At 46.5% G+C, this 25,200-nt stretch overlaps 1 protein-coding gene across 1 annotated transcript; it reads left to right on the top strand.

Moving 5' to 3' along the window:
• Window positions 1–947: 947 nt before the first annotated feature.
• pycr3 (pyrroline-5-carboxylate reductase 3) lies at window positions 948–15,741 on the top strand. Its single transcript, XM_080182697.1, has 6 exons — window positions 948–1,032; window positions 3,318–3,382; window positions 4,586–4,765; window positions 7,750–7,962; window positions 9,348–9,440; window positions 14,252–15,741. The coding sequence occupies exons 1-6, from the start codon at window positions 954–956 to the stop codon at window positions 14,432–14,434; spliced, it is 813 nt and encodes a 270-aa protein (XP_080038823.1). The 5' UTR covers window positions 948–953; the 3' UTR covers window positions 14,435–15,741.
• Window positions 15,742–25,200: the final 9,459 nt, after the last annotated feature.

Below are 25,200 nucleotides of genomic sequence, written 5' to 3'. Positions count from 1 at the left end.
GTTCGGTGCAGACTCGATGGGCTGAAGGGCCTCTTTCTGCACTGTAGGGTTCTATGATTCTGTGAATACCCCTGCCAGCTGGTCCATGCAGGATCTGACTGCTTGTCCAGGTACCTCATCAGGGCCACTTGCTTTCCATGGGTTGATTTTTGAAAAGGATGCTCTGAATTGGCTATGGTGACCCTAGATACTGTTTTGTCCAAGGCTTCTGGGATGGAGGGCATGATCTTGCTGACCTCTTGCTCAAAACAGGCATAGAATGCATTAAGCTCATTGGGGAGGGATTCATTGGAGCCGGTGATTTTATCTGCCCTCATTTTGTAGCCTGTTGCTTAAATGTACCCCAGATATCCCCTAAATGTCCCGAAATCAAATGGAACAATAGTGAGTGAGACTGTCACAGTCTCCTAAATGACCCCTGCTGACCCACCTCATTCCTAACCACCAGTTCCATCATCCCTCCTTGCCAGCTGGAGTGAAAACATACTAATGCAGAAAATTCATCTCAACATATTCTAGAAGCATATTCTTGTTTCTCTCTGCCATTTGCATTACTTGTCCCAGCCTATATTTGCATTATTAAAATCCACCATTATAACTGTTCTACAATTCTTGCATCTCTCTGTAATTTTCTTGCAAGTTTGTTGTTCTGTATCTTTCCCACTTGGCTCTAATTAGATTTTATTCTTGACAACTCCAGGGCATCCTCTCTCATCATTAATGTTCTGCCAGGACATTCTCCTCCTTTCCTTCTCCGTTTTTCCTGTGTCCTGAAATTTTTAATACCCAGTCCTACCCTTCTTTGAGGCATTATCACAACATATTCCCGAGTGTAGTTCACCATCCTCATTTACCTGGTTGGCTATGTGATGATTTATGGTTGGCCAGCTGTGCTTTCTGCACCCAGGGATATTTTGTGGTGAGCCACCATTCGGTTGGTGATTGCAGCAGCCATGGAGAGAGAGTTGGCTGTGGGCTTTATTGGTGCTGGAAAAATGGCTTTGGGAATTGCCTCAGGACTTTTGATATCAGGTAATGTGTGTGTCAGCAGTGAAGGTGTAGTCTCTAGTCTAACTGAGCAGTTCAGCCGTTCAGAAACTCAATGCCTCAGCAGCCGCTGCTTTCAGTTTAATTTCTGTGAACGCAAAGTGGGTTCGAAAAACATTGGCGTGTGAGTGGGGTGGGGAAGGAGGAGTGTCTGGGTAGGGGGAGAGGGGTGTCAGGCTAGGGGTGTGGGCAGTGTCTGGGTAGGGGTGTTGGGGGTGCCTGGGTCGGGGGGAGATGTCAGGGTGGGGGTGGGAGAGTGTTAGGGTGGGCAGTATCTGGGTAGGGGGGGAGGTGTCTGGGTAGGGGGGATGGGGGAGGTGTCTGGGTAGGGGGGATGGGGGGGTAGGTGTGTGTCTGGGTTTGGGGGGGTGGGGGGGTAGGTGTCTGGGTTTTGGGGGGGGCGCCGGGGGTGAGGTAGGTGTCTGGGTTTTGGGGGGGGCCGGGGGTGGGGTAGGTGTCTGGGTTTTGGGGGGGGGCCGGGGGTGGGGTAGGTGTCTGGGTTTTGGGGGGGGCCGGGGGTGGGGTAGGTGTCTGGGTTTGGGGGGGGGGCCGGGGGTGGGGTAGGTGTCTGGGTTTGGGGGGGGGGGGGCGGGGGTGGGGTAGGTGTCTGGGTTTGGGGGGGGGGGCCGGGGGTGGGGTAGGTGTCTGGGTTTGGGGGGGGGGGCCGGGGGTGGGGTAGGTGTCTGGGTTTGGGGGGGGGGCCGGGGGTGGGGTAGGTGTCTGGGTTTGGGGGGGGGGCCGGGGGTGGGGTAGGTGTCTGGGTTTGGGGGGGGGGGGCCGGGGGTGGGGTAGGTGTCTGGGTTTGGGGGGGGGGCCGGGGGTGGGGTAGGTGTCTGGGTTTGGGGGGGGGGCCGGGGGTGGGGTAGGTGTCTGGGTTTGGGGGGGGGGCCGGGGGTGGGGTAGGTGTCTGGGTTTGGGGGGGGGCCGGGGGTGGGGTAGGTGTCTGGGTTTGGGGGGGGGGGGGCCGGGGGTGGGGTAGGTGTCTGGGTTTGGGGGGGGGGGGCCGGGGGTGGGGTAGGTGTCTGGGTTTGGGGGGGGGGGCGGAGGTGGGGTAGGTGTCTGGGTTTGGGGGGGGGGTGCCTGGATTGGGGGGATGATGCCTGGGTTTAGGGAGGGATAGGGAGGTGTCTGGGTTTGAGGGGATGGGGGGGGATGCTGTCAGTCCAGGGGGATATGTCTGAGTTTGATGGGGGGAATGTGTTTGGTTTTCATAGAATTTCTACAAGGCAGAAGGAGACCATTTGGCCCATTACCGACTCTCTGACAGAGGGTACCTTATCCAGGCCTTATCCCCCAACTCTTGCTAATCCCCCAACTTATGCACATCTTGGGACACTCGCAGCAGGGGGTGGGGTACAATTCATCTAAAAGATACTGAAAGCTGGAGAGATCCATGCTAAACTTTAAAACTATGTTTGTGGCTTCAAAAACTGCAGTGAGACCATTGGCCATGAAGGAGCCAGTGCTGGAGAATCTCCCGTCATTACATCGCAGTCACGCTGCTTGTACATACTGCAGCCACACTGATTATAAGTCAAAGCAGCAGATGTTGGGAAAACGCAGCAAGTCTGGCAGCATCTAGAGAAGTAGAGTGAATGTTTTGAGACTGAATGGTTCTTCCTTAGAGCTGATTTTAACACTGGAAGATACAGCAGTGAAACCTATGGGTGTAGTGGTAATGTGACTGGAATAACAAGCTGAAGCCCCAGGCTAATGCTCAGGGTCCAAATCCCACCAGGGCATCTAGTGGAATTTAAATTTGGACAGTAAATATCTTGGATTGAAAGCAATGAATCCATCATCGACTGTTGTAAAGACCCATCTAGTTCGTTAAAGTCTAGGGAAGGAAATCTGCTGACCTTACCTGGTCTGGCCTACATGTGACTTCTTGTCAGTTAACTGTCCTGTGAAGTGGCTGAGCAAGCCACTTGGTTAAAGGATAGGCAACATATGCAAATGCCACGCCAATGACACCCACATCCCATGAAAGAACAAAGGAGGGAAAAAAAGAACAGGCCATTTGGCCCAACCAGTCCATGTTGGTGATTATTTTCCAAACCAGCCTCCTTCCACCAGTCCTGTTGAATCGGGAGGAAAAACAAATCTGTGACAGTCTTTAAGAATGTGCAGTCTCTGCCCTGCTCCTCCAGATAACCACACTAGCACGCTGGTGGCCACTTGCATTACTAGGTCTCTGAGGTGAGTAAGCCGCACAATACGGAGGGTTGGCAATCCTAATTTTGAAGTGACTTATCTTTTCTGTTTCGTAGGAAATGTGAAACCTGAGAAAATAATAGCTTCCGCTCCATCAAACAACAATTTATACAAATTCAAGGTAAGGTGTGGTGTCTGGATTATTACTGTATGAATCCAGCTGATGGGGGAGGGCAGTTAGAGGATTGGAAGATGGAATCGTGGAACTATGGACTATGGGTGTTACTGATTGGATCAGAATTTATTTGTCATCCCTGATTGTATTGAGTTTAGTGGCATTTAATCGCTCTGGATCTAGAATCGCATGTAGATCAGACCAAATAAGGATGGCAGATTTCCTTCCCTAAAGGACACTAGTGATTGAGTTGGGTTTTTATAAAACAATGGTTTTATGGTCATCGTGAGACTTTTAATTCCAGATTTCCATTAAATTCAAATTTTGCCATCTGCTGTAGTGGGCTTTGAACCCAGGACCTCAGAGCATTAGCCTAGTTCTCAGAAGCAATTAGCTGGCAAAAAATTAGCCTTCGTATCAAAAACAGAAAATGAACAAAGGGTCATCCAAACTCAAAACATTGGCTCTATTCTCTCTCCACTGATGTTGTTGACCTGCTGAGATTTTCCAGCATTTTCTGTTTTTGTTTCAGATTCCAGCATCTGCAATATTTTGCCTTTATCAGTGCAGTATCCCCTGGTTTAGAGAGAGGGAAAATCCTACTCTTAGTCACTGTCCAGTAGGACCTCTTTGTGTGGTTCCTGAGTGAGGGTAAAGTAAAGCTCAGCTTGTGAAATGTCTTGCGGCGGAGTAGTCTTGCAAAATTTGCTGTGTCTGTGCTGCAGTAAACTGGACCCAGGAAAGAGTCAGTCAGCGCCTGGGGGCAGGGAGTGAAGAAATCTAGTGACAATAGAAAGCCTGCTAGTGGGAGATTTGCTTTAACTTTTGACACAGGTACAAGAAACTCGGCAGACTTCCCTGAGGTAAAATAAAAGCAAAATACTACAATTCTGAAAATTTTGATACAAAACAGAAAATGCTGCAAAGATGTCATCAAGTCTAACAGCTGCTGTGGAGAGAGAAATATAATGTTCAAGTCCATATGACTGTCTTTCAGTTTTGAAGAAGAGTCACAATGGGCCCAAAACATTAACTCTGCTTTCTCTCTCTCCACAGCAACTGCCAGACCTGTTGGGTTTCTTGTGGCATTTTTACATTTCTATTTCGTAAAGTAAAGTCCACAATTGAAGGAGTTATATGAGATTCTTAGTCGAATGGTCTTTCCTCAATCTGGATTTCCTCCAGTTCCTCTTATTCCTTGCTCTTCAGGAAGCTGGGATGTTGACAACACACAGCAATACCTCAGTGGTGGAGAACTGCAATATCCTCTTTCTGAGTGTCAAGCCTCACATCCTGCCTGAAGTCCTGAGAGACATTTCTCCATTTGTCAGGCCAGAACACATCATCGTCTCAGTGGCAGCTGGGGTTACCATAAAAACGCTTGAAAAAGTAAGTAGCAGGGCCTCGAGTGGAATGGGGAAGGTGTTACATAAGAACATAAGAAGTAGGAGCAGGAGTAGGCCATCTAGCCCTTCGAGCCTGCCCCGCCATTCAATAAGATCATGGCTGATCTGAAGTGGCTCAGTTCCACTTTCCCACCTTCTCCCCATAACCCTTAATCCCCTTGCCTATCAAAAACCTATCTACCTGCGTCTTAAATATATTTAGCGAGGCAACCTCCACCACTTCAACGGGCAGAGAATTCCAGAGATTCGCCACCCTTTGAGTGAAGAAGTTCCTCCTCAACTCCGTTCTAAACTGCGCCCCCCCCCCCCCACTTATCTTGAGGCTGTGCCCTCTAGTCCTACTGTCCTTTCTGAGCGGGACGAGCCTCTCCACCTCTATCCTATCCATCCCATTCATCATCTTGTACGTCTCAATGAGATCTCCCCTCATCCTTCTAAACTCTAACGAGTACAAGCCCAGTTTATTCAGCCTCTCCTCATAGCTCAACACCCTCAACTCCGGTATCAGCCTAGTGAACCTCCTCTGCACTCCCTCCAAGGCCAAAATATCCTTGCGTAAGTGCAGCGACCAAAACTGCACACAGTACTCCAGATGCGGCCTCAACAGTGCCCTGTACAGTTGCAGCAAGACCTCCCTACTTTTATATTTAATCCCCCTCGCTATGAAGGCCAGCTTCCCATTCGCCTTCCTGACCACCTGCTGCACCTGCAGGCTGGGTTTTTGCGACTCATGCACAAGGACCCCGAGGTCCCTCTGCACCGTAGCATGCTGCAGCTTTTCGCCATATAAATAGTAGTCCTTCCTACCATTATTCTTACCAAAGTGGACAACCTCACACTTGCCAACATTAAATTCCATTTGCCAGTTCCTCGCCCATTCGCCCAGCCTATCTAGATCCCTCTGCAGACTTTCCACACCCTCCGCACAATTTGCCGTTCCACCAATCTTTGTGTCATCAGCAAATTTCGACACCATACACTCGGTTCCCTCCTCCAGATCATCTATAAAAATGGTAAATAGCTGAGGCCCCTGGGGCTCTCCACTAGTCACCAACCGCCAATCCGAATAGCACCCATTGACACCCACTCTCTGCCTCCTATTTGACAGCCAATCCCCTATCCACGCTAACACCCTATCCCCAACTCCATGCCCCCAACCTTCTGTAACAACCTCTTGTGCGGCACCTTATCAAACGCCTTCTGAAAATCAAGAAACACCACATCCACCGGTTCCCCTCTATCCACCGCAGTAGACACATCCTCATAGAATTCCAATAAATTCGTCAGACACGACTTCCCCTTAACGAAACCGTGCTGCGTCTGCTGTATCAAACCATTCTCCTCAAGATGCCTTGGTATTTTCTCCTTAATTACGGATTCAAGCATTTTACCTACAACAGACGTTAAACTAACCGGCCTATAATTCCCTGCCTTTTGCCTGCTACCCTTTTTAAACAACGGCGTAACATTAGCCGTTTTCCAATCTTCCGGCACTTCCCCAGAATCCAGCGAGGTTTGGAAAATAATCATCAAGGCATCCATTGTCACCTCCGCCATTTCTTTCAGAACCCTTGGATGCATTCCATCTGGTCCTGGGAACTTGTCCACCGTCAGTCCCTCTAGTAGTGATTATTTTTCAAGGGGAGCTTTTACATGACTTTGTGGAAATTAAGCAGGGCAACTCTCAGTAAGAATGCAAAAAAAAATTTATTACCAAACAAGACCTCATTTGAGATCAGCGATTGCATATTCAGGGAAGAGACTGATCTAACCTTGTGTCAGTTTCATAAACACTGCAGTCCCGGCCTTGGCCACAGGATGAAACAAAGACAAGTTACCATGACAAATCCCAAAAAGCAAGATATGTTGACATATTATGCTAATGAAGGAGATGGTTTTTCTATTGGATGAGAAAAGGTAAAAAGCTATTATATGATTGATGGGCAATGTATGTAAATGAAAGATTAGAAAGGTGCTTGTTTCTCATTTGCTGTAATTAACTGTAATTGCTAATTATCTGTATGAACTGGGAGAACACCTTTCAGTGCATTGCGCTGAATGTGTGTTCTTGCCAGCATGGAACAACTTAGCTTCCACCTGGAATTCAATTGAATTGAAGAATTACTGAAACGTAGAAGAGGAGGAGGCCATTCGGTCCTACGAGCCTGCTCTGCCATTAGTCACGGTCAGGCTGATCATCCAACTCAATAGCTTAATCCTGCTTTCTCCCCATAACCTTTGATCCCATTCACCCCAAGTGCTATATCCAGCTGCCTCTTGAATACATTCAATGTTTTGGCATCAACTGCTTCCTATAGTAATGAATTCCACAGCCTCACCACTCCTTGGATGAAGAAATGTCTGCTCACCTCCGTCCTAAATGGTCTACCCTGAATCCTCAGACTATGACCCCCTGGTTCTGGACTCCCCCACCCATGGAAAACATCCTCCCTGCATCTGCACCTGTCTAGTCCTGTTAGAATTTTATACGTCTCTATGAGGTACCCCCCCTCATTCTGAACTCCAGTGAAAACAATCCCTAACCTTGTCAATCTCTCCTCATACATCAGTCCTGCTATCCCCTGCGTGTGAGGCACTGGCATTTTCTCTATCCTTCAGCAAAGACCCTCCATCAACAGAGGTCATAACAAACCCAATTCCACCACCACCACTTGACTATCAATAGGCACCCTCAAATCACAGATCCGACTGATCTCTGCAGAACAAGCGTATTACCTCAATCCTTTCAACTTCCATTGCTAAGTAGGAAGAAGACAGACTCCCATAAACACCATGTCCTGCAAATGTACAATTGCTTTATAAAATGTACATGTATGAATCTGAACTGTTGGAGATATTTTGACAAAGTGCATGAACTCTGGGCTGAATGACTTCCTCCTGTGCTGTAATGATTTTATAATCTTGCAATAATTCTCCTCATTCTAATCTGTGACTCTCTCTTCTCAGTTCCTGCCTACTGGGACCATGGTATTGAGAATGATGCCAAACCTCCCATGTGTGGTACAGCAAGGTTCGATGGTATTCTGCCGTGGAAGCTATGCTGGGTCTCGGGAAGCAGCTGTCCTGAAAAGCCTTGTATCTCCGTGTGGACTGTGTGAAGAAACGCCAGAATCTTACATTGACATCCACACAGGGATCAGTGGAAGTGGAGTGGCATATGTAGGTATTGTCACAGAGAATGGAATCTTCTTGTATTCATCACAGCTAAACTCAGTACCTGATGTGGCATTGCCTGGTCTGTTTCCACAAAGGATAAGACTAGGATTTTCATTCCTTTCCTGAAATTATTGACCCCCTTGCTCAGGTACAGGATGTCCTCTTGTATTATAAATGAGTGCCGATTATTCGACTTCAGGAAGTGTCACAGCGATGCCAAATCATTTTCATCTGCATTAACTGGATAGAAATCAGGAACTGGAACTGTGGAATGAACAGGCCATTTGACCACTGTGCCTCTGCCAGCTTTTTGATAGATATTTTGGCCTTGGAGGGAGTGCAGAGGAGGTTTACTAGGCTGATACCGGAGTTGAGGGGGTTGAGCTATGAGGAGAGGCTGAATAAACTAGGCTTGTACTCATTAGAGTTTAGAAGAATGAGGGGAGATCTCATTGAGGCGTATAAGATGATGAATGGGATGGATAGGATAGAGGTGGAAAGACTCTTCCCGCTCAAAAAAGACAGTAGGACTAGGGGGCACAGCCTCAAGATAGAGGGGGGGCGGTTCAGAACGGAGTTGAGGAGGAACTTCTTCACTCAAAGGGTGGTGGATCTCTGGAATTCTCTGCCCGTTGAAGTGGTGGAGGCTGCCTCGCTAAATATTTTTAAGAAGCGGGTTGATGGGTTTTTGATAAGAGAGGGGATTAAGGGTTATGGGGAGAGGGCGGGAAAGTGGAACTGAGCCACGACAGATCAGCCATGATCTTATTGAATGGCGGGGCAGGCTCGAAGGGCCAGATGGCCTACTCCTGCTCCTATTTCTTATGTTCTTATGTTCTTATGTTCTAACTGCGAATGAGTTCTTTCCTCCCTTCCCTGTTACAGGAGCACTATTTTGTTAATAAAGTTACGTGAAAATCCCCTAGTCGCTAGGCTCTGGCACCTGTTCGGGTACACTGAGCAAGAATTTAGCATGGCCAGTGCACCTAACCAGCACCTCTGGACTGTGGGAGAAAACCAGAGAACCTGGAGGTAACCCCCACAGACACGGGCAGAACATGCAGACTTCACACAGACAGTGACCCAAACCGGGAATCGAACCCAGGTCCCTGGCACTATGAGATAGTAGTGCCGTCCACACAATAGAGAGCAGGGGAACCCTCTCAAATACCTGGCAAATATTTACCCTTTCACTATCATCTTCAAAAAAAAATCTAGTCATTATCACATTGCTGTTTGTGGGAGCTTGCTGTGCATAAATTGACTGTTGCGTTTCCTGCTTTACATTATACTTCGAGATTCATTGAAGCTGTAAAGAACATTTGGACAGTATACAGTTGTAAAAAGTGTTATATTAATGCAAGTTTTTATTCTTTCTCATTTTATAGGTTTACCTGTTTGCTGAGGCTCTGGCAGAGGGAGGTGTTAAAATGGGAATGCCATATGACTTGTCAAAAAAACTTGTAGCTCACACACTGCTGGTAGGTACAAAGAACAAAGAATAACCCAGCACGGGAAACAGGCCCTTCGGCCCAACGAGCCCGTGCCGCTGCATCACCCTACACCTATTCTACCCTGCGTGTCTACAAATGGAACCCCTAATTTAGCCAGATTCAGGGGAGAATAGTGTCAATTTGGTAAAACCAATCAGCCTAAGAGCACATCTTTGGGGTGTGGGAGGAAACCCACGCAACCACAGGGAGAATGCGCAAACTCCCACAGGCACAGGCCCAAATCCATGTATCTGTACAGCCAGCAGTGCTAGTCACTGAGCTGTTGCGGCGCCCGTCTACCGGTCCAGGATCAAGCACACACACCGACACGAAGTACTAGGCCACTCCCGGAACCTCCAAGAGCAGCCCACGCACGACCCACCGTGTGCATGCCCCTCGTTTGACAACGAGGTGGACCTCCACCTGCGGAGTAAAAAGACAAAAACATTAACTTACAGGTCTGCATTTCCGGTGTCTCCCGAGGTTCTGACCTTATCTAATAGCCCCTACCATAACCCTCCATCCTCGTTTCACTCATGTGTCTATCTAACTGAACCTTAAACGAGTCCAACGTTCCTGCCTCCACCACCCTACTCGGTAGCGCGTTCCATACCCCCACAACTCTCTGCGTAAAGAACCTTCCTCTCACATCCAAATTATACCTCTCCCCCCTCACCCTTAAATCATGACCTCTCGTATTTGTACCCAGTCTAGGGAGCAGTCTCTCACTATTGACTCTATCTATTCCCTTCAGTATCTTATATACCTCTATCATGTCCCCCCTCAATCTCTGTCTTTCCAAGGAGAAAAGTCCCAGTTTCTCCAACCTTTCCTCGTAACCCAGCCCCTCCATGCCAGGCAACATCCTGGTAAACCTCCTCTGAACCCTTTCCAGAGACTCCACGTCCTTCCGGTAGTAAGGTGACCAGAACTGGACGCAGTACTCCAAATGCGGTCTAACCAACGTTCTATACAACTGAAGCATTAGACAGCAGCTTTTATACTCTATACCCCTTCCTATAAAGGCTAGCATTCCATAAGCCTTCCTAACAACCTTCTCCGCTTGTGTTGCAACCTTCATGGATTTGTGAACCTGCACTCCCAGGTCCCTCTGTATTTCTATACTCCTAATCTGTCTACCTTTTATCACATAGCTCCTCTCTGCATTATTCCTTCCAAAATGCATCACCTCGCATTTGTCAGGATTAAATTCCATCTGCCACCTATCTGCCCAATGCACCAACCTATCTATATCCTGTTGTATCACCTGACATTCCAATTCAGTACCCGCCAACCCTGCCATCTTGGTGTCATCCGCAAACTTGCTGATCACACCACCTACGCTCTCTTCCAAGTCATTTATGTATACTACAAAGAGGAGAGGTCCCAGTACTGAGCACTGCGGCACACCACTGGTCACTGGCCTCCAGCCCGAAAAGGTCCCCTCCACAACTACCCTCTGTCTCCTATTACCCAGCCAGTTCTCAATCCACCTAGCTACCTGACCTCGTATCCCATGTGCCTTAACCTTTTCTACCAGCCTACCATGAGGGACTTTGTCAAACACCTTACTGAAATCCATATAGATGACATCAACGGCTCTCCCATCGTCAACCGTTTTTGTCACCTCCTCAAAGAATTCCACAAGATTCGTAAGGCAAGACCTCCCTCTAACAAAGCCATGTTGCGTATCCCTAACACATGTTTTGTCATTATTGAAGTTGAGATGACTTTTCCTTCAAGTTAGTGAGTATATTCCCAAGTTGCTGCAACTTATAGACAAGACAGGACTTTGGGTCCAATCATTGCAGAGTTATTTGATTTAGGAAACGCAGTGGTAGGCGCACTACAATAATCTGAATGATCCTGGGTTTGAATGGGACATTGTTCCTGAAAAACAATTTCAAATTTTACAGATGCACCACAGAAAGCATTCTTTCTAGTTGTATCACAGCTTGGTATGGCTCCTGCTCTGCCCAAGTCCGCAAGAAACTATATAAGGTTGTGAATGTAGTCTAATCCATCATGCAAACCAGCCTCCCATCCATTGACTCTGTCTACACTTCCTGCTGCCTCAGCAAAGCAGCCAGCGTAATTAAGGACCCCACATACATAAGAACATAAGAAATAGGAGCAGGAGTAGGCCATCTAGCCCTTCGAGCCTGCCACGCCATTCAATAAAATCATGGCTGATCTGAAGTGGATCCGTTCCACTTTCCCGCTCTCTCCCCATAACCCTTAATTCCCTTGTCTGTCAAAAACCTATCTACCCGTGACTTAAATATATTTAGCGAGCTAGCTTCCACCACTTCAACGGGCAGAGAATTCCAGAGATTCACCACCCTTTGAGTGAAGAAGTTCCTCCTCAACTCCGATCTAAACTTCTCTCCCCCCCCCCCCCCTTGAGGCTGTGCCTTCTAGTCCTGCTATCCTTTCTAAGCGGGAAGAATCTCTCTACCTCTACCCTATCCATCCCTTTCATTATCTTATATGTCTCTATAAGATCCCCTCTCATCCTTCTAAACTCCGAGTACAGACCCAGTCTATTTAGTCTCTCTTCATAGTCCAACCCCCTCATCTCCGGTATCAGCCTAGTGAACCTCCTCTGCACTCCCTCCAAGGCCAAAATATCCTTGCACAAGTGTGGCAACCAAAACTGCACACAGTACTCCAGCTGCGGCCTCACCAGTACGCTGGACATTCTCTCTTCCATCGGGAAAATGATGCAAGAGTCTGAGGTCATGTACCAACCTATTCAAGAACAGCTGCTTCCCTGCTGCCGTCAGACTTTTGAATGGACCTACCTTGCATTAAGTTGATCTTTCTCTACACCTTAGCTATGACTGTAACTTTACATTCTGCACTCTCGCTTCCTTCTCTATGAATGGTATGCTTTGTCTGTAAGAAACAATATTTTTCACTGTATGTTAATACATGTGACAATAATAAATCAAATCAATTCCCTTAGCTTAGGAGAACTTTAAAGAATTCAACTCTGATGCCCTTGCAGTTCAATATCCTTCGCTGTTCAGACTTGCATAGTTTCCAGCTGGGTGGAACAGCAGAGGGTGTCTGAAGTTAGTGTATCCATACCCCCAGTGTGAGATTGTAACTTTGGCAAAGGAAACTTGGAGGGAGAAACAAAATGTTGATAAACTTATCTGCTTGGAGTTGCAAAATACTGCAGAGCTGGAAGGGGTGGGGAGAGAAATGGACATCCCTAGATAGTGCTGAGAAAGACCATTCCTCCTTGCTGCTGGAGGGATAAACAGAGGATGCTGGAAACATTCAGCAGGTATGGCAGCATCTGTAGGGAAGGAGTTAATGTTTTGAGTCCGTTTGGCTCTTCATCAAAACCAAAAATGAAGATGTTAAAAGATACTGTACTATAGTTGGAAAAGATTGTAGCAAACTTAACAAGGGATGGGGGAAGGAGTGAGACAAATATTTTTTAAAAAGAGTTAAGAGTAGGGAGAAAGGTCATGATCTAAGATTGTTGAGGGCTGTAACGTACCTAATTGGAAGATGTGGTGATTGGAGTCTGGTCACAGTGGCAAAGTGTCAGATCTTTTCTTGGCAATCACAAGTGCAGCATGATTGAATTCTGCAGCCCAAATGCTGGTGTTTAATCACAGACATCCAGATCCCTCTGTCCTGCAGCATTGAAGGCAGCACAGTGGTTAGCACTGCTGCCTCACAGCGCCAGGAACCCAGGTTCGATTCCTGGCTTGGGTCACTGTCTGTGTGGAATTTGCATGCTCTCCCCGTATCTGCATGGGTTTCCTCCCACAGTCTGAAAAACTTGCTGGTTAGGTGACTAAAGTTTATTTACTTGTGACTAAAGTTTATTTATTATTTATTAATCACAAGTAGGCTTACATTAACACTGTAATGAAGTTACTGTGAAAATCCCCAAGTCGCCATACTCCGGAACATTTCTGGCTATGCTGAGGGAGAATTTAGCATGGTCAATTCACCTAACCTACAGGTCTTTGGAGGGAATCAGAGCACTCAGAGGAAACCCATGCAGACACGGAGAATGGCAAACTCCACACACAGTGACCCAAGAAAGGAATCAAATCCCGGTCCCTGGCAGCAGTGGAATCAGGAATCATATAACCCTACGGTGCAGAAAGAGGCCCTTTGGCCCATCGGGTCAACACCAAACACAATCTCACCCAGATATTATACCCAAACTGCTAAGCACTGTGCCACCCACTAATAAATAAACTTCAAAAAAAACCTTTAATTTCTATAGTCTCTATTTAAATGTTATAAATAGTATTCTGGTAATTATAGTAATATGTTTGCATAGTTTCCATTATAAATGTAAACATAGCCATATATATATGGTTATATCTGTATAAGATGTTGAGAGGTATTGATCGGATGGATTCTCAGAGGCTATTTCCCAGGGCTGAAATGGCTGCTGCAAGAGGACACAGGTTTAGGGTGCTGGGGAGTAGGTACAGAGGAGATGTCAGGGGTAAGTTTTTCATTCAGAGGGTGGTGGGTGCGTGGAATCGGCTGCCAGCAGTGGTGGTGGAGGCGGATTCGATAGGGTCTTTTAATAGACTTTTGGATAAGTACATGGAACTCAGTAAGATAGAGGGTTATAGGTAAGCCTAGTAGGTAGGGATATGATCGGCGCAACTTGTGGGCTGAAGGGCCTGTTTGTGCTACAGTTTTTCTATGTTCTATGTTTTATTACTTTATATATATTATGGGGTGTGAATATATTTTATATATTCGCAATAAAATAATTTCTTTTTTCTATTTGGGTGACATCTTTTCCTCAGGGAGCTGCAAAGATGATCTTGGAGACTGGAGAACACCCAGGAAAGCTGAAGAATGATGTCTGCACACCAGGCGGGACAACCATCCATGGCCTGTATGAGCTGGAGAAAGGAAACCTACGCACTACTGTCATGAATGCTGCTGAAGCTGCGACGAACCGGGCCCGCGAGTTGGGTAAAAACTAATCGCCACACTGCAGGAAGCACCGTGGCGGTGGGGTGAGGATGTTTCCAGCACCATCCTGCTTTCCCCTGGGCTTTACAGTGTTCATCGTCAATGTATGGGACCAAGAAAGATTAAAGAGTGTAATTTATTTAATCTAAGGTTTGAAGCAGCTAGTGCAATGGTAAAATATAAACTTCATAAAGCATCTTCTAACATAAAATAATAACTAATTGGACTGGATCACTGGTGGAGATCAAGCCTATGATGTACCACAGTGATCTATACTCTGCTCAACGCTGATTTTGGAATCAAAAAATGGGGAAGCATTGCATTTTCCCACATTGGGAAGTGCAAATATTGAAGATCACAGTGGAACATGAATCTGATTCACTTCTAGACATATTTATATTGTGCTGATGTTCTCACAGAGTTGGTTTTACATTCCTGCAGACCAAGTTTGAGAAGTAGGAGCTCCTGTCTTTCCTCTGTTCAATAAAATGTCAAAGCAATTTTATAAAAAATTTATTTGTAATGCAGAGATCTTGGAACCAAGGCTGTCTCTCCGTAAAGAGCTTCAGTTGATGTAAGATTTGAGCCCGCTGCGCAGCAGGCATCGGGCTGTAAGTGCGAATCTCTGATTTTCCTTTTGCGATGATGCAAGACGCTTTTAATCAGTGCTGTCAGTGTGCTGCTAATAAGAGGGAGAGAGCCCAAGTCGAGTCTGCTTGCAGTTATATGTAAATTCACACAGTTACAGACATTCCAGTTGAATCTGTTGTGAAATGGAGGGAATACCTGCTCCAAAGCTTTCTATCCCTATTTATTTTCCAAGTTAATTGCAAATTCCTAATGCGGCTATGAACGTTCCATGCTATTTGTTGTCATTTTGTTTCTGCTGTTATTGTTCGTTACACTGTTCATCATGAAATATTCACCTCCAGAGAGTGACCACTTGACTCCAAATCCTGCACAAGAGAACACTGGCTATAGACTCCCAACAACTAAGAAGCTTATAGGATTTGTGATTGATAAATTCAGTGCACCCTCTTTGCTTCCATGTGACAAGTTGTTGAAATCTTTCGCTGAATTGAAGCAAAATAAAGGAATTGACACTGTCTTGTCAATTTCAATCGCCAACATCAGAAACCTGCCAATTGCAAATTTTCTAGGACATAATGAAGCCACTTATTTAAATAAACAATTGACAATAGCTAATGTTTTCTTTGCTGATTGGAGGGACGGCTGGTGGAGGATAGTTATGGGCTTACAGCTTTGGGACCTGTCTCTGAAAAGAACTCTGTCTGCTGGCTGCCAAGAATCCTGGATTAAATGTTTTGGAGAAGAATCAACCCTTTCTTTAGAATCCCTACAGTGCAGAATCAGGCCATCCAGTCCATCTAGTCTACACTGATTCTCCAAAAGAGTATCCCACCCAGGCTGTCCTCTCGACCCTTTCCCTGTATCCCCAAATATGTAGCAAAAACAGAAAATGCTGGAAATTCTCAGCAGGTCTGATGGCATCAATGGGCATACGTAAGTTAGGTGGGATTAGCTATGGAATTAAAGTAAAATACTGCAGATGGTGGGATCTGAAACAAAAACAGAAAATGCTGGAAAATCTTAGCAGGTCTGACAGCACCTGCGGAGAGAGAATCTGAGTGTGACACAGTGGTTAGCACTGCTACTTCACAGCACCAGGGATTCAGGTTCAATTCCAGCCTCAAGTGACTGTGTGGAGTTTGCACGTTCTCCCCATGTCTGTGTGGGTTTCCTTCAAGTGCTCTGATTTCCTCCCACAGTCCAAAAGACGTTCTGGTTCGGTGCATTGGCTATGCTAAATTCTCCCTCTGTGTACCCGAACAGGTGCCTGAGTGAGGCAACGAAGGGATTTTCACGTAACTTCATTGCAATGCTAGTGCAAGTTTATTCATGATTAATAAATTAACTTTTGAGAAGAGCTAACATTTTGAATCTAGATGACCCTTTGTCAAAGCCAAGGGAAATGGGTGGGGTTACGGAGATAGGGCAGGATGTCTGCCAGCCTAAGAGGATCTGTCAGTGGGTGCAGACTTGATGGGCTGAATGGCCTCCTGCATTGTAGGGATTCTATGATCTTCTAATGATCACTTGCACTGCAGCACCATACAGCATAGCTAGATGCACAATTCTCACTGAATGTTAAATAGCAATTGGAAATAATTGCTGCACAGTGCCCACAACAGTCTCCCTGCAACCAGCCATATGAGTGCACCGCCTCCTGCTCAACCATGTGGGGGAGGCATCTCGACGCATGCGCGGCGTCGATACCTGGCCGCGCCGGCTACCGGCACATGCGCAGGGCATTTCAAGCATGATGCTCATTCTGCATATTAAACCTGCTTCAATTTCGGGGCAGGGCGAGTTCTCCACTTTCTAAGCTGCTCTTACATGAGAAAGGCAATGTTCAGAACCTGCTCGAAACACTTGATATCTCGATCAACGTGACTGGGCTGGGAGTCTACCACAATCCTGAGTGCAGGGAGGTCGAGATGAACTATTTCGCGTAATTGGGACAGCATTCTGACCTGGGACACCAGCGATTCATTTACTGTAGCAAAGCATAGTATAATATAATGAATGCTTGACGTACAATGGGGATGGGGTATCAGAGATAATCAGAAATTTTAATTGTGTTGGCTTGGGTACCCCCTTAGATTGAATGGTACTGGCCAATCTGGCGCACGCGCTGTTGGTGGGAGGGAGTGCGCATGTGCGGTCTTTCGGGCATTCGGTGGCGGTGGAGTTGGGAGTAAGAGTGAGTGGAGAGAGTAAGTGAGTGAGTACCGGCAGGGGGGTCCCACCCTGGCATTACACCCACACAAACACTGAGGGCAGCTCCAGAGGCACAAATCTGGCGGTTAATATCGTGGGTAAACCGTTTAAATGGAGAGTTTTGTGCGCGTGGGGGAGGGGAGAGCGGCGCCCACTAGAGGTGCCGGTGCTGAACTGCATTGCCAACTGCACACGTGGTCCCGCAGTGTTAAATAGCCTGCAGTGTACCTGTACTGAGATGGTAATATACCAGAACATGCTGGGACACTGAGGTTACCTGACTCAATACTGAATAAACCATGAGGGATATTGACGATGTGAATGAGGAGGAACTGATTTCACACAGGAGGTGGGTGGCATGGTGTTAGCACTGCTGCCTCCCAGCGCCAGGGACCTGGGTTCAATTCCAGCCTCGGGTCACTGTGATGAGTCTGCATATTCTCTCCGTATCTGCATGGGTTTCCTCCCACAGTCTGAAAGACATGCTTGTTAGGTTAATTAGCCATGCTGAATTGGGGAGGCGGTTTAGAACGGAGTTGAGGAGGAACTTCTTCACTCAAAGGGTGGTGAATCTCTGGAATTCTCTGCCCGTTGAAGTGGTGGAAGCTGCCTCGCTAAATATTTTTAAGAAGCGGGTTGATGGGTTTTTGATAAGAGAGGGGATTAAGGGTTATGGGGAGAGGGCGGGAAAGTGGAACTGAGCCACAACAGATCAGCCATGATCTTATTGAATGGCGGGGCAGGCTCGAAGGGCTAGATGGCCTACTCCTGCTCCTATTTCTTATGTTCTTATGTACCCGAACAGGCACCGGAGTGTGACGACGAGGAGATTTTCACAATAACTTCACTAAGCCTACTTGTCATGCTCACTTAATAACCTTTAAGAGAACATGTGTCTACAAAGGGTTGTAATGGGTTTGTGAGTGGGCAACAAATTGGCACATGGAGTGGGAATGTGTGAACTTGACCACTTAGGCAGGAAGAATAGAAAAGCAGTGTATTATTTAAATACGGAGAGATGACAGAACACTGAAGTGCAAAGGGATCTGGGTATCCTCTTGCGTGAATCACTGAGTCGCCGGATGTGACTTAAGTGACATTCTTAAATTTGTATCTCCCGTCTTCAGGTGAAGGGCCAAAGCCCCGAAAGTAGTTGCGTTTGCTACCAAATAAACCTGTTGGACTTTAACCTGGTGTTGTGAGACTTATTACTGTGTTTACCCCTGTCCAATGTTGGCACCTCCACATATGACTGATAGAAGGAGCCAGGCCTTTGAATTATTAACTCTGTTTCTCCCTCTCCACAGATGCTGTCAGACCTACTGAATAATTCCAATAATTTTCAGTTTTATTGTAGATTTGCAGCATGTTTTGCCTGCATTGTACTATGCTGATTCAGACCATCTCATTGTTAATGGATTGGGACAAGAAACAATGGCTGCAAAAGCATTGAAATTCCCTCTCCCCTGAAAAGTAAAATCAGTTCTTAATTTTAAATCTGAGAGTGATAAGATATTTGGTATTTGTTTCAATTTTTAAATTCATTTTAATTAATTTTCAGAAAGGGATTTGTAAAAGAAAAAGTAGAAGAAAAGACAGGGCATGGGACTGATTTGGGATGCTTTGAGAGATGAACATGGGCTCGACAAGCCAATGGCCTCATAGTCATTACAGTGCAGAAGAAAACCATTCGGCCCATGCCAGCTCTCTAGAGAAATCCAGTTAATCCTATTCCCCCATTCTGAAAGTTTCTTTTCCTGAGTGTCTCTGTTTCTGCTACCCTCAGAAGGGAGCCCCAGGTCTTTCTCTGGGGGCAGGGAGGGAAAGTTCTCCCTCTCGTATATCTCTTGCCCATATCCTTAAATTTGTATCTCCCATCAGTTAATGGGAGCAACTTTCTTTGAGCTGTAACCATTCTGTATTCCAGGTGTTCAGGGACATAGGTCTCAGATCAAGCTTGATTTCACAAAATAGTGGAACAGACTAGACTAAGTGGACTAAATGACCGTCCTTTCCTGATGTGGGAAATTGATACGAAATGGTTGGCTTGTTCAGCTGCTGAACATGTAGAGTGTGACTTTGCTGTTTCGGTATATTTCACATATGTGACAGTGACTTGCTTTTGCTTGGCATGCCGGGTGATGGTGACTGCATCCCTGATCACATTCAGGGGAATCGGCAGTATTCCCCTGCAGTTGTAATATGTCAGCCCAGAGATGCATTTGACACTATCCCAGGAAATGCACACAGAGTGAGAGGCAGGTTGCATGGGTTTAAACATTGGCACAGAGTTTTGGGGCTGAACAGCCTGTTCCTGTGATATGCATCCTATTTAATTCCTGCTGCATTGTTGCTGGCGTGCTGACTCCCTTCTTGAAAGCATGGAGCTGGGGCTGGCACACGTGCTGATAATCCGACTCAACATTTCTTCGCCTGTTGCAAATGCTTAAGCACACTTGATTTTTCGCCCACCCTTGCAGTGCAGTTTGCACACAGACTGGGTCTACTTACGTTGGTCATTTTATTTTTAGTTGATGTGATGTGAGTGTCACTGACAAGCCCAGTATTTGTTACCCTTAGCCAGTTGAACTTGAGAAGACGGTGGTGAGCTGCTGCCTTGAAGTTCTGCAGTCCGGGTGGTGCCAGAAACCCAGGATTTGACCCACTTTTAAACTATTTCTGAGTGTTAAGTTTGGAAGATGTTTTTAAAGGCCAGACATAGCGAGGTGGATTGAATATAAAAGTAGGGAGGTCTTGCTGCAGCTGTATAGGTCATTGGTGAGGCCGCAGCTGGAGTACTGTGTGCAGTTTTGGGCGCTGCACCTGCGCAAAGATATTTTGGCCTTGGAGGGAGTGCAGAGGAGGTTTACTAGGCTGATACCGGAGTTGAGGGGGTTGAGCTATGAGGAGAGGCTGAATAAACTAGGCTTGTACTCGTTAGAGTTTAGAAGAATGAGGGGAGATCTCATTGAGACGTATAAGATGATGAATGGGATGGATGGGATAGAGGTGGAGAGACTCTTCCCGCTCAAAAAAGACAGTAGGACTGGGGGCACAGCCTCAAGATAAAGGGGGGGCGTTTTAGAACGGAGTTGAGGAGGAACTTCTTCACTCAAAGGGTGGTGAATCTCTGGAATTCTCTGCCCGTTGAAGTGGTGGAGGCTGCCTCGCTAAATATTTTTAAGACGCGGGTTGATGGGTTTTTGATAAGAGAGGGGATTAAGGGTTATGGGGAGAGGGCGGGAAAGTGGAACTGAGCCACGACAGATCAGCCATGATCTTATTGAATGGCGGGGCAGGCTCGAAGGGCTAGATGGCCTACTCCTGCTCCTATTACTTATGTTCTTATGTAAATAGTTTGATAGATTGAAATGTTTGTTGGGAGAAACTGGGTCAACAACTTCACGAACTTCAGATCTGTTTAGGGTGGGGCTAAATTGAATCTAAATAATACTCGTAAAAATCCAGGTTAGCTTCTTGATTTTTGTTTGATTTACGGTTGTTGGTATGAGTGAAAACTCTATCATGGCCAAATCAGAGGCACAGTGTTTGGCACTGCTGCATCACAGCACCAGGACTCCAGGTTCAGTTCTCGCCTTGGGTCACTGTGCGGAGTCTGCACATTCTCCCCGTGTCTGTGTGGGTTTCCACTGGGTGCTCCAGTTTCCTCCCACATTCTGAAAGATGTGCTGGTTAGGCGCATTGGCCATGCTAAATTTTCCCTCAGTGTACCCGAACAGGCTCTAGAGTGTGGTGACTTCATTGCAGTGTTAATGTAAGCCTACTTGTGACATGAATAAATGAACTTAAAACTGATGTCAGTTGAAAGATTGTGACCCCTGTTCTGGGATCGGATGGTGGGAGGGGAATGGAATTTGTTTCATGACCCTGGGGCAAGAAGGTGGAATTAGCCAGAGTTCCTGCTCCCGGTTGCTGTTACCATGGTGACCATCACTTTGAAACCTATGGGCATCGGACATAACGTGTAACGCTTTCTGTAGTTGAATAGCTAGGGCATCTTGTGAAAAATCAGCATTCCCAAAAGCGAGCAGCCGGCACTACCCTTGCAGGAAGACTGTTGGTAAAGGGGTATGGGGAAGAGTGTTTTCAATGTTTGATGCAGGATTGATTTAACTGAGATTTGATGCTCTCTTGGGAAAGTGGTGACACATCAGAAACTGCAGGGAATTGCTGCTGTTTTCTCTGTATTGGCCAGTTTTGTTCTCCATTAAAAAAGACATACCTGCATTGGAGAGGGTGCAGCAGAGGTTCACTAAGTTGGTCTCTGGGATAAGGGGCTGGCCAAAGATGAGAGGCTGAGTAAATTAGATCTATTTTCTCAGGAGTTTAGAAGAATGAGAGGTGATCTCATTGAAACCTACAAGTATGCGGATGTAGCAGGCGATAAAGAGGGCAAATGGATTGTGGGCGTTCATAGTGAGAGTATTCGAGTACAGCAGTAAGGGTGGCTTGCTGGAGTGCAGCAAAGATTTACCAGACTGATACCTAGGATGACAGGGTAGACGTATGAGGAGTGATTGAGTCGGTTACAAATCTATTCGACGGAGTTCAGAAGAATGAGGGGGGATCACAAAGAAACCTATACAATTCTAAGAGAACTGGACATGGTAGGATGTTCCCGTTGGTGGGGGAAGGGGGGGTCCAGAATTAGAAGTCACAGTCTGAGGATACGGGATAAACCTTTTAGGTCTGTAATGAGGAGAAATTTCTTCACTCGAGTTGTGATTCTTTGAAATACTCTCCTGCAGAGGGTTATGGGTGCTCCATCATTAAATATATCTAAGGCTGTGGGTTAGTCAGGTTTAACGGAGTTGGGGAGTGGGCAGGAGTTAAAACCCAAGATTAGTCATAATGGTGTTGAAGGTGGAGCCAGCTGCACGGACCATATGGCCTACTCTTGTGCTTAGAAGTGAGGCTGTCCATCGCTGGCAGTTTACGGCATTTGATTGTTCAGTTTTTGTGCAGGTTTCTGATCCCTTAGCTCTTGGCCCCTGTGACCTTCATCCGTGAGCAGGCAGTGAATTTAGGGTTGTGATTGATTTCAGAGGGCCCTTGTATGTAGGACTCACAGTTGCCTCAGTTTGCAGGGAGTGACACCAGAAAATAGCAATCTATGTGCAGCGCTGAAGGATTGTCATTAAGCAGTGATTGACAATGCAGTACAATGGCAGTGTGTCTCAGTGGATAGGTTAGATTGGGCTCGGAGTGTTTTTGCTATCTGAGAATTGTCCTATTGTTTATCACTGTGTGTCATTGGTACCAGGAACTGGGCATCACAGCAGCTGCTCCCAATGCAAAGTGGTCACGGGATGAGTTTGTGTTTGTGAAATACTGTTGGTCACCAAATAAGAGGGCTGGGGCAAAGACAGACCTGCATTTATATAGCACCATTCATGATCATGGAACATCCCGTTGGCACTTTACAGCTTTTGAATTCTAATTGTTGTAACGTGGGAGCTAATTTGTGCACAGCAAGCTCCAACAAACAGCATTGCAATGGCTCGACAGTCTTTAGTAATGATGTTGATGTAAGGCTAAATATTGTCCAGGACACCCAGAAGCATGTCCCTGATCTTCGAAATACTGAGATCTGTTAGGTCCACCTGAGGGAGCAGTTGTTTGAAAGGTGGCATTCCATCAATCCAGTGGGATTGGTGTTGGGTTAGATTTTGGTGCTCAGGCTGTGGGGTGAGACTCTGACCCACTGCGTTCTGGTTGTCTTGTTCTCCATGCTGGGGCTGCCAGATAAGACGAGGGACCTCGGGGTCCTTGTGCATGAGTCGCAAAAACCCAGCTTGCAGGTGCAGCAGGTGGTCAGGAAGGCGAATGGGATGCTGGCCTTCATAGCGAGGGGGATTGAATATAAAAGTAGGGAGGTCTTGCTGCAGCTGTATAGGGCATTGGTGAGGCCGCAGCTGGAGTACTGTGTGCAGTTTTGGGCACCGCACCTGCGCAAGGATATTTTGGCCCTGGAGGGAGTGCAGAGGAGGTTTACTAAGCTGATACCGGAGTTGAGGGGATTGAGCTATGAGGAGAGGCTGAATAAACTAGGCTTGTACTCGTTAGAGTTTAGAAGAATGAGGGGAGATCTCATTGAGACGTATAAGATGATGAATGGGATGGATAGGATAGAGGTGGAGAGACTCTTCCCGCTCAAAAAAGACAGTAGGACTAGGGGGCACAGCCTCAAGATAAAGGGGAGGCGGTTTAGAACGGAGTTGAGGAGGAACTTCTTCACTCAAAGGGTGGTGAATCTCTGGAATTCTCTGCCCGTTGAAGTGGTGGAGGTTGCCTCGCTAAATATTTTTAAGACGCAGGTTGATGGGTTCTTGATAAGAGAGGGGATTAAGGGTTATGGGGAGAGGGCGGGAAAGTGGAACTGAGCCACAACAGATCAGCCATGATCTTATTGAATGGCGGGGCAGGCTCGAAGGGCTAGATGGCCTACTCCTGCTCCTATTTCTTATGTTCTTATGTAAGCTGCATACTTGTCACCTGTCACTGCAGCCAGTGTTATCTATTGGTGATCTGGGATTGAGTGGAGCTAAAGAGGGGCTGATAGCGGTCTCTCTTTTGCTGGATTATAAAAGAGAGAGCATTCACCAGTACCCTGACCTGATCACTCTGTGCATACAAGTGAACACAATCACTGTTAGAATTTACCTGTTCCTCCTTGGATGAATTACTGGTTAGATTTATTCAGAGTTACTCAGTCCGGGTGAACTATGGATAACAGGAGCGAGAAATCATTGTGGTCAGGAGAAGATGGTTTAATGGCTGTATTCTGCTGCTGAGTTCAAGTCATTCACTGATTTAAACTTTACCTGAACCCTGAGGGGCGCATCATTATTCTTCATTCCCTGCAGCCCATAGTGATTGCTTTATGATCTGTCATGTATTGCTGCTATATGTTTGTATTGTGCACTTTCAAATGTTGTTCTTCTCTCTCTCTCCCTCAATGCTGCCTGTTTTAGGATAAGAAGGTGAGTACTTATCATTATGCAGCATCCTTTCACCCCTCCCGCTCTCCACCACCCAGAGTCCCCTCAAAAGCAGCCAGTCTTAAAGGATTCACCCTCGTAATCTGTTATTAAATATTGTTCTAAATAAAGTAGTATTGGGTGATGGGACCTTCGCCTCTGTGAGTTATTTCACCCTGCCTGTGACTTTTAAGGGGCGTCTTAACAAATACATGAATAGGATGGGAATAGAATGAATAGATGGGAATATAATCCCGAGAGAGGTTGGGGGTTTTAGTTCAGTCAGGCAGCATGGTTGATTCAGGCTTAGAGGGCCGAAGGGCCTGTTCCTGTGCTATAATTTTCTTTGTTCTTTTTGTAATGGATGGGACTTTGAAACTCTGATCAGCTATCAGGTGAAACAATGGAAGTGTTTGTTAGACAGGAGTAACCCCAGGAGCAGGGCTGGTGCTGCCTGTCCATCAGCTCAGCCTCACCCACTTGAACTAGCTGATATTTCCAGTCACTGTCTCATGGACTGAGGTTGTCCCTAATGGGACAGAGCCTTCAAAGCTGCTTTGTTTGTGTCCTTCACCTTCTCCTCCACCTTCACGTCCATGCAGATAGTAACTTCCCCCCAACCCCCCCCCCCCCCCAAACTACCAGCTCTGCACCTGGATGCTCCAATACACTTTAATCTGATCTAACGTTGTTCAGTATTTCTGATTTTATGTTCACGCTCAAAAGCTCTTTAAATGGTAATTGTTTCTGTTATCACACTGCATAAATTGGGCTAAATAATCCTCAATAAGCAGGGTACAGAGATATCAGAAATGCAGGCTGCACGAGGTACAGGCTGTATTTTACTGAAAACTGCAGTATCAGAAATTATCTGCTTGCTTTATTCAGGATGTGCCGGTAAGCGCTCGGTGAACATTGCTTTCTTTGTATATTTCCTTGTTCACTGTGTTTCTTTCCCCTCTCCTGTGTTGTAC

The sequence above is a fragment of the Carcharhinus amblyrhynchos genome, unplaced genomic scaffold, assembly GCF_965287045.1.
Source record: "Carcharhinus amblyrhynchos unplaced genomic scaffold, sCarAmb.v2.hapA scaffold_81, whole genome shotgun sequence".
Lineage (NCBI taxonomy): Eukaryota > Metazoa > Chordata > Chondrichthyes > Carcharhiniformes > Carcharhinidae > Carcharhinus > Carcharhinus amblyrhynchos.
Note: the sequence above shows the minus strand (reverse complement) of the source record. Positions and strands in the feature narration are given on the sequence as shown.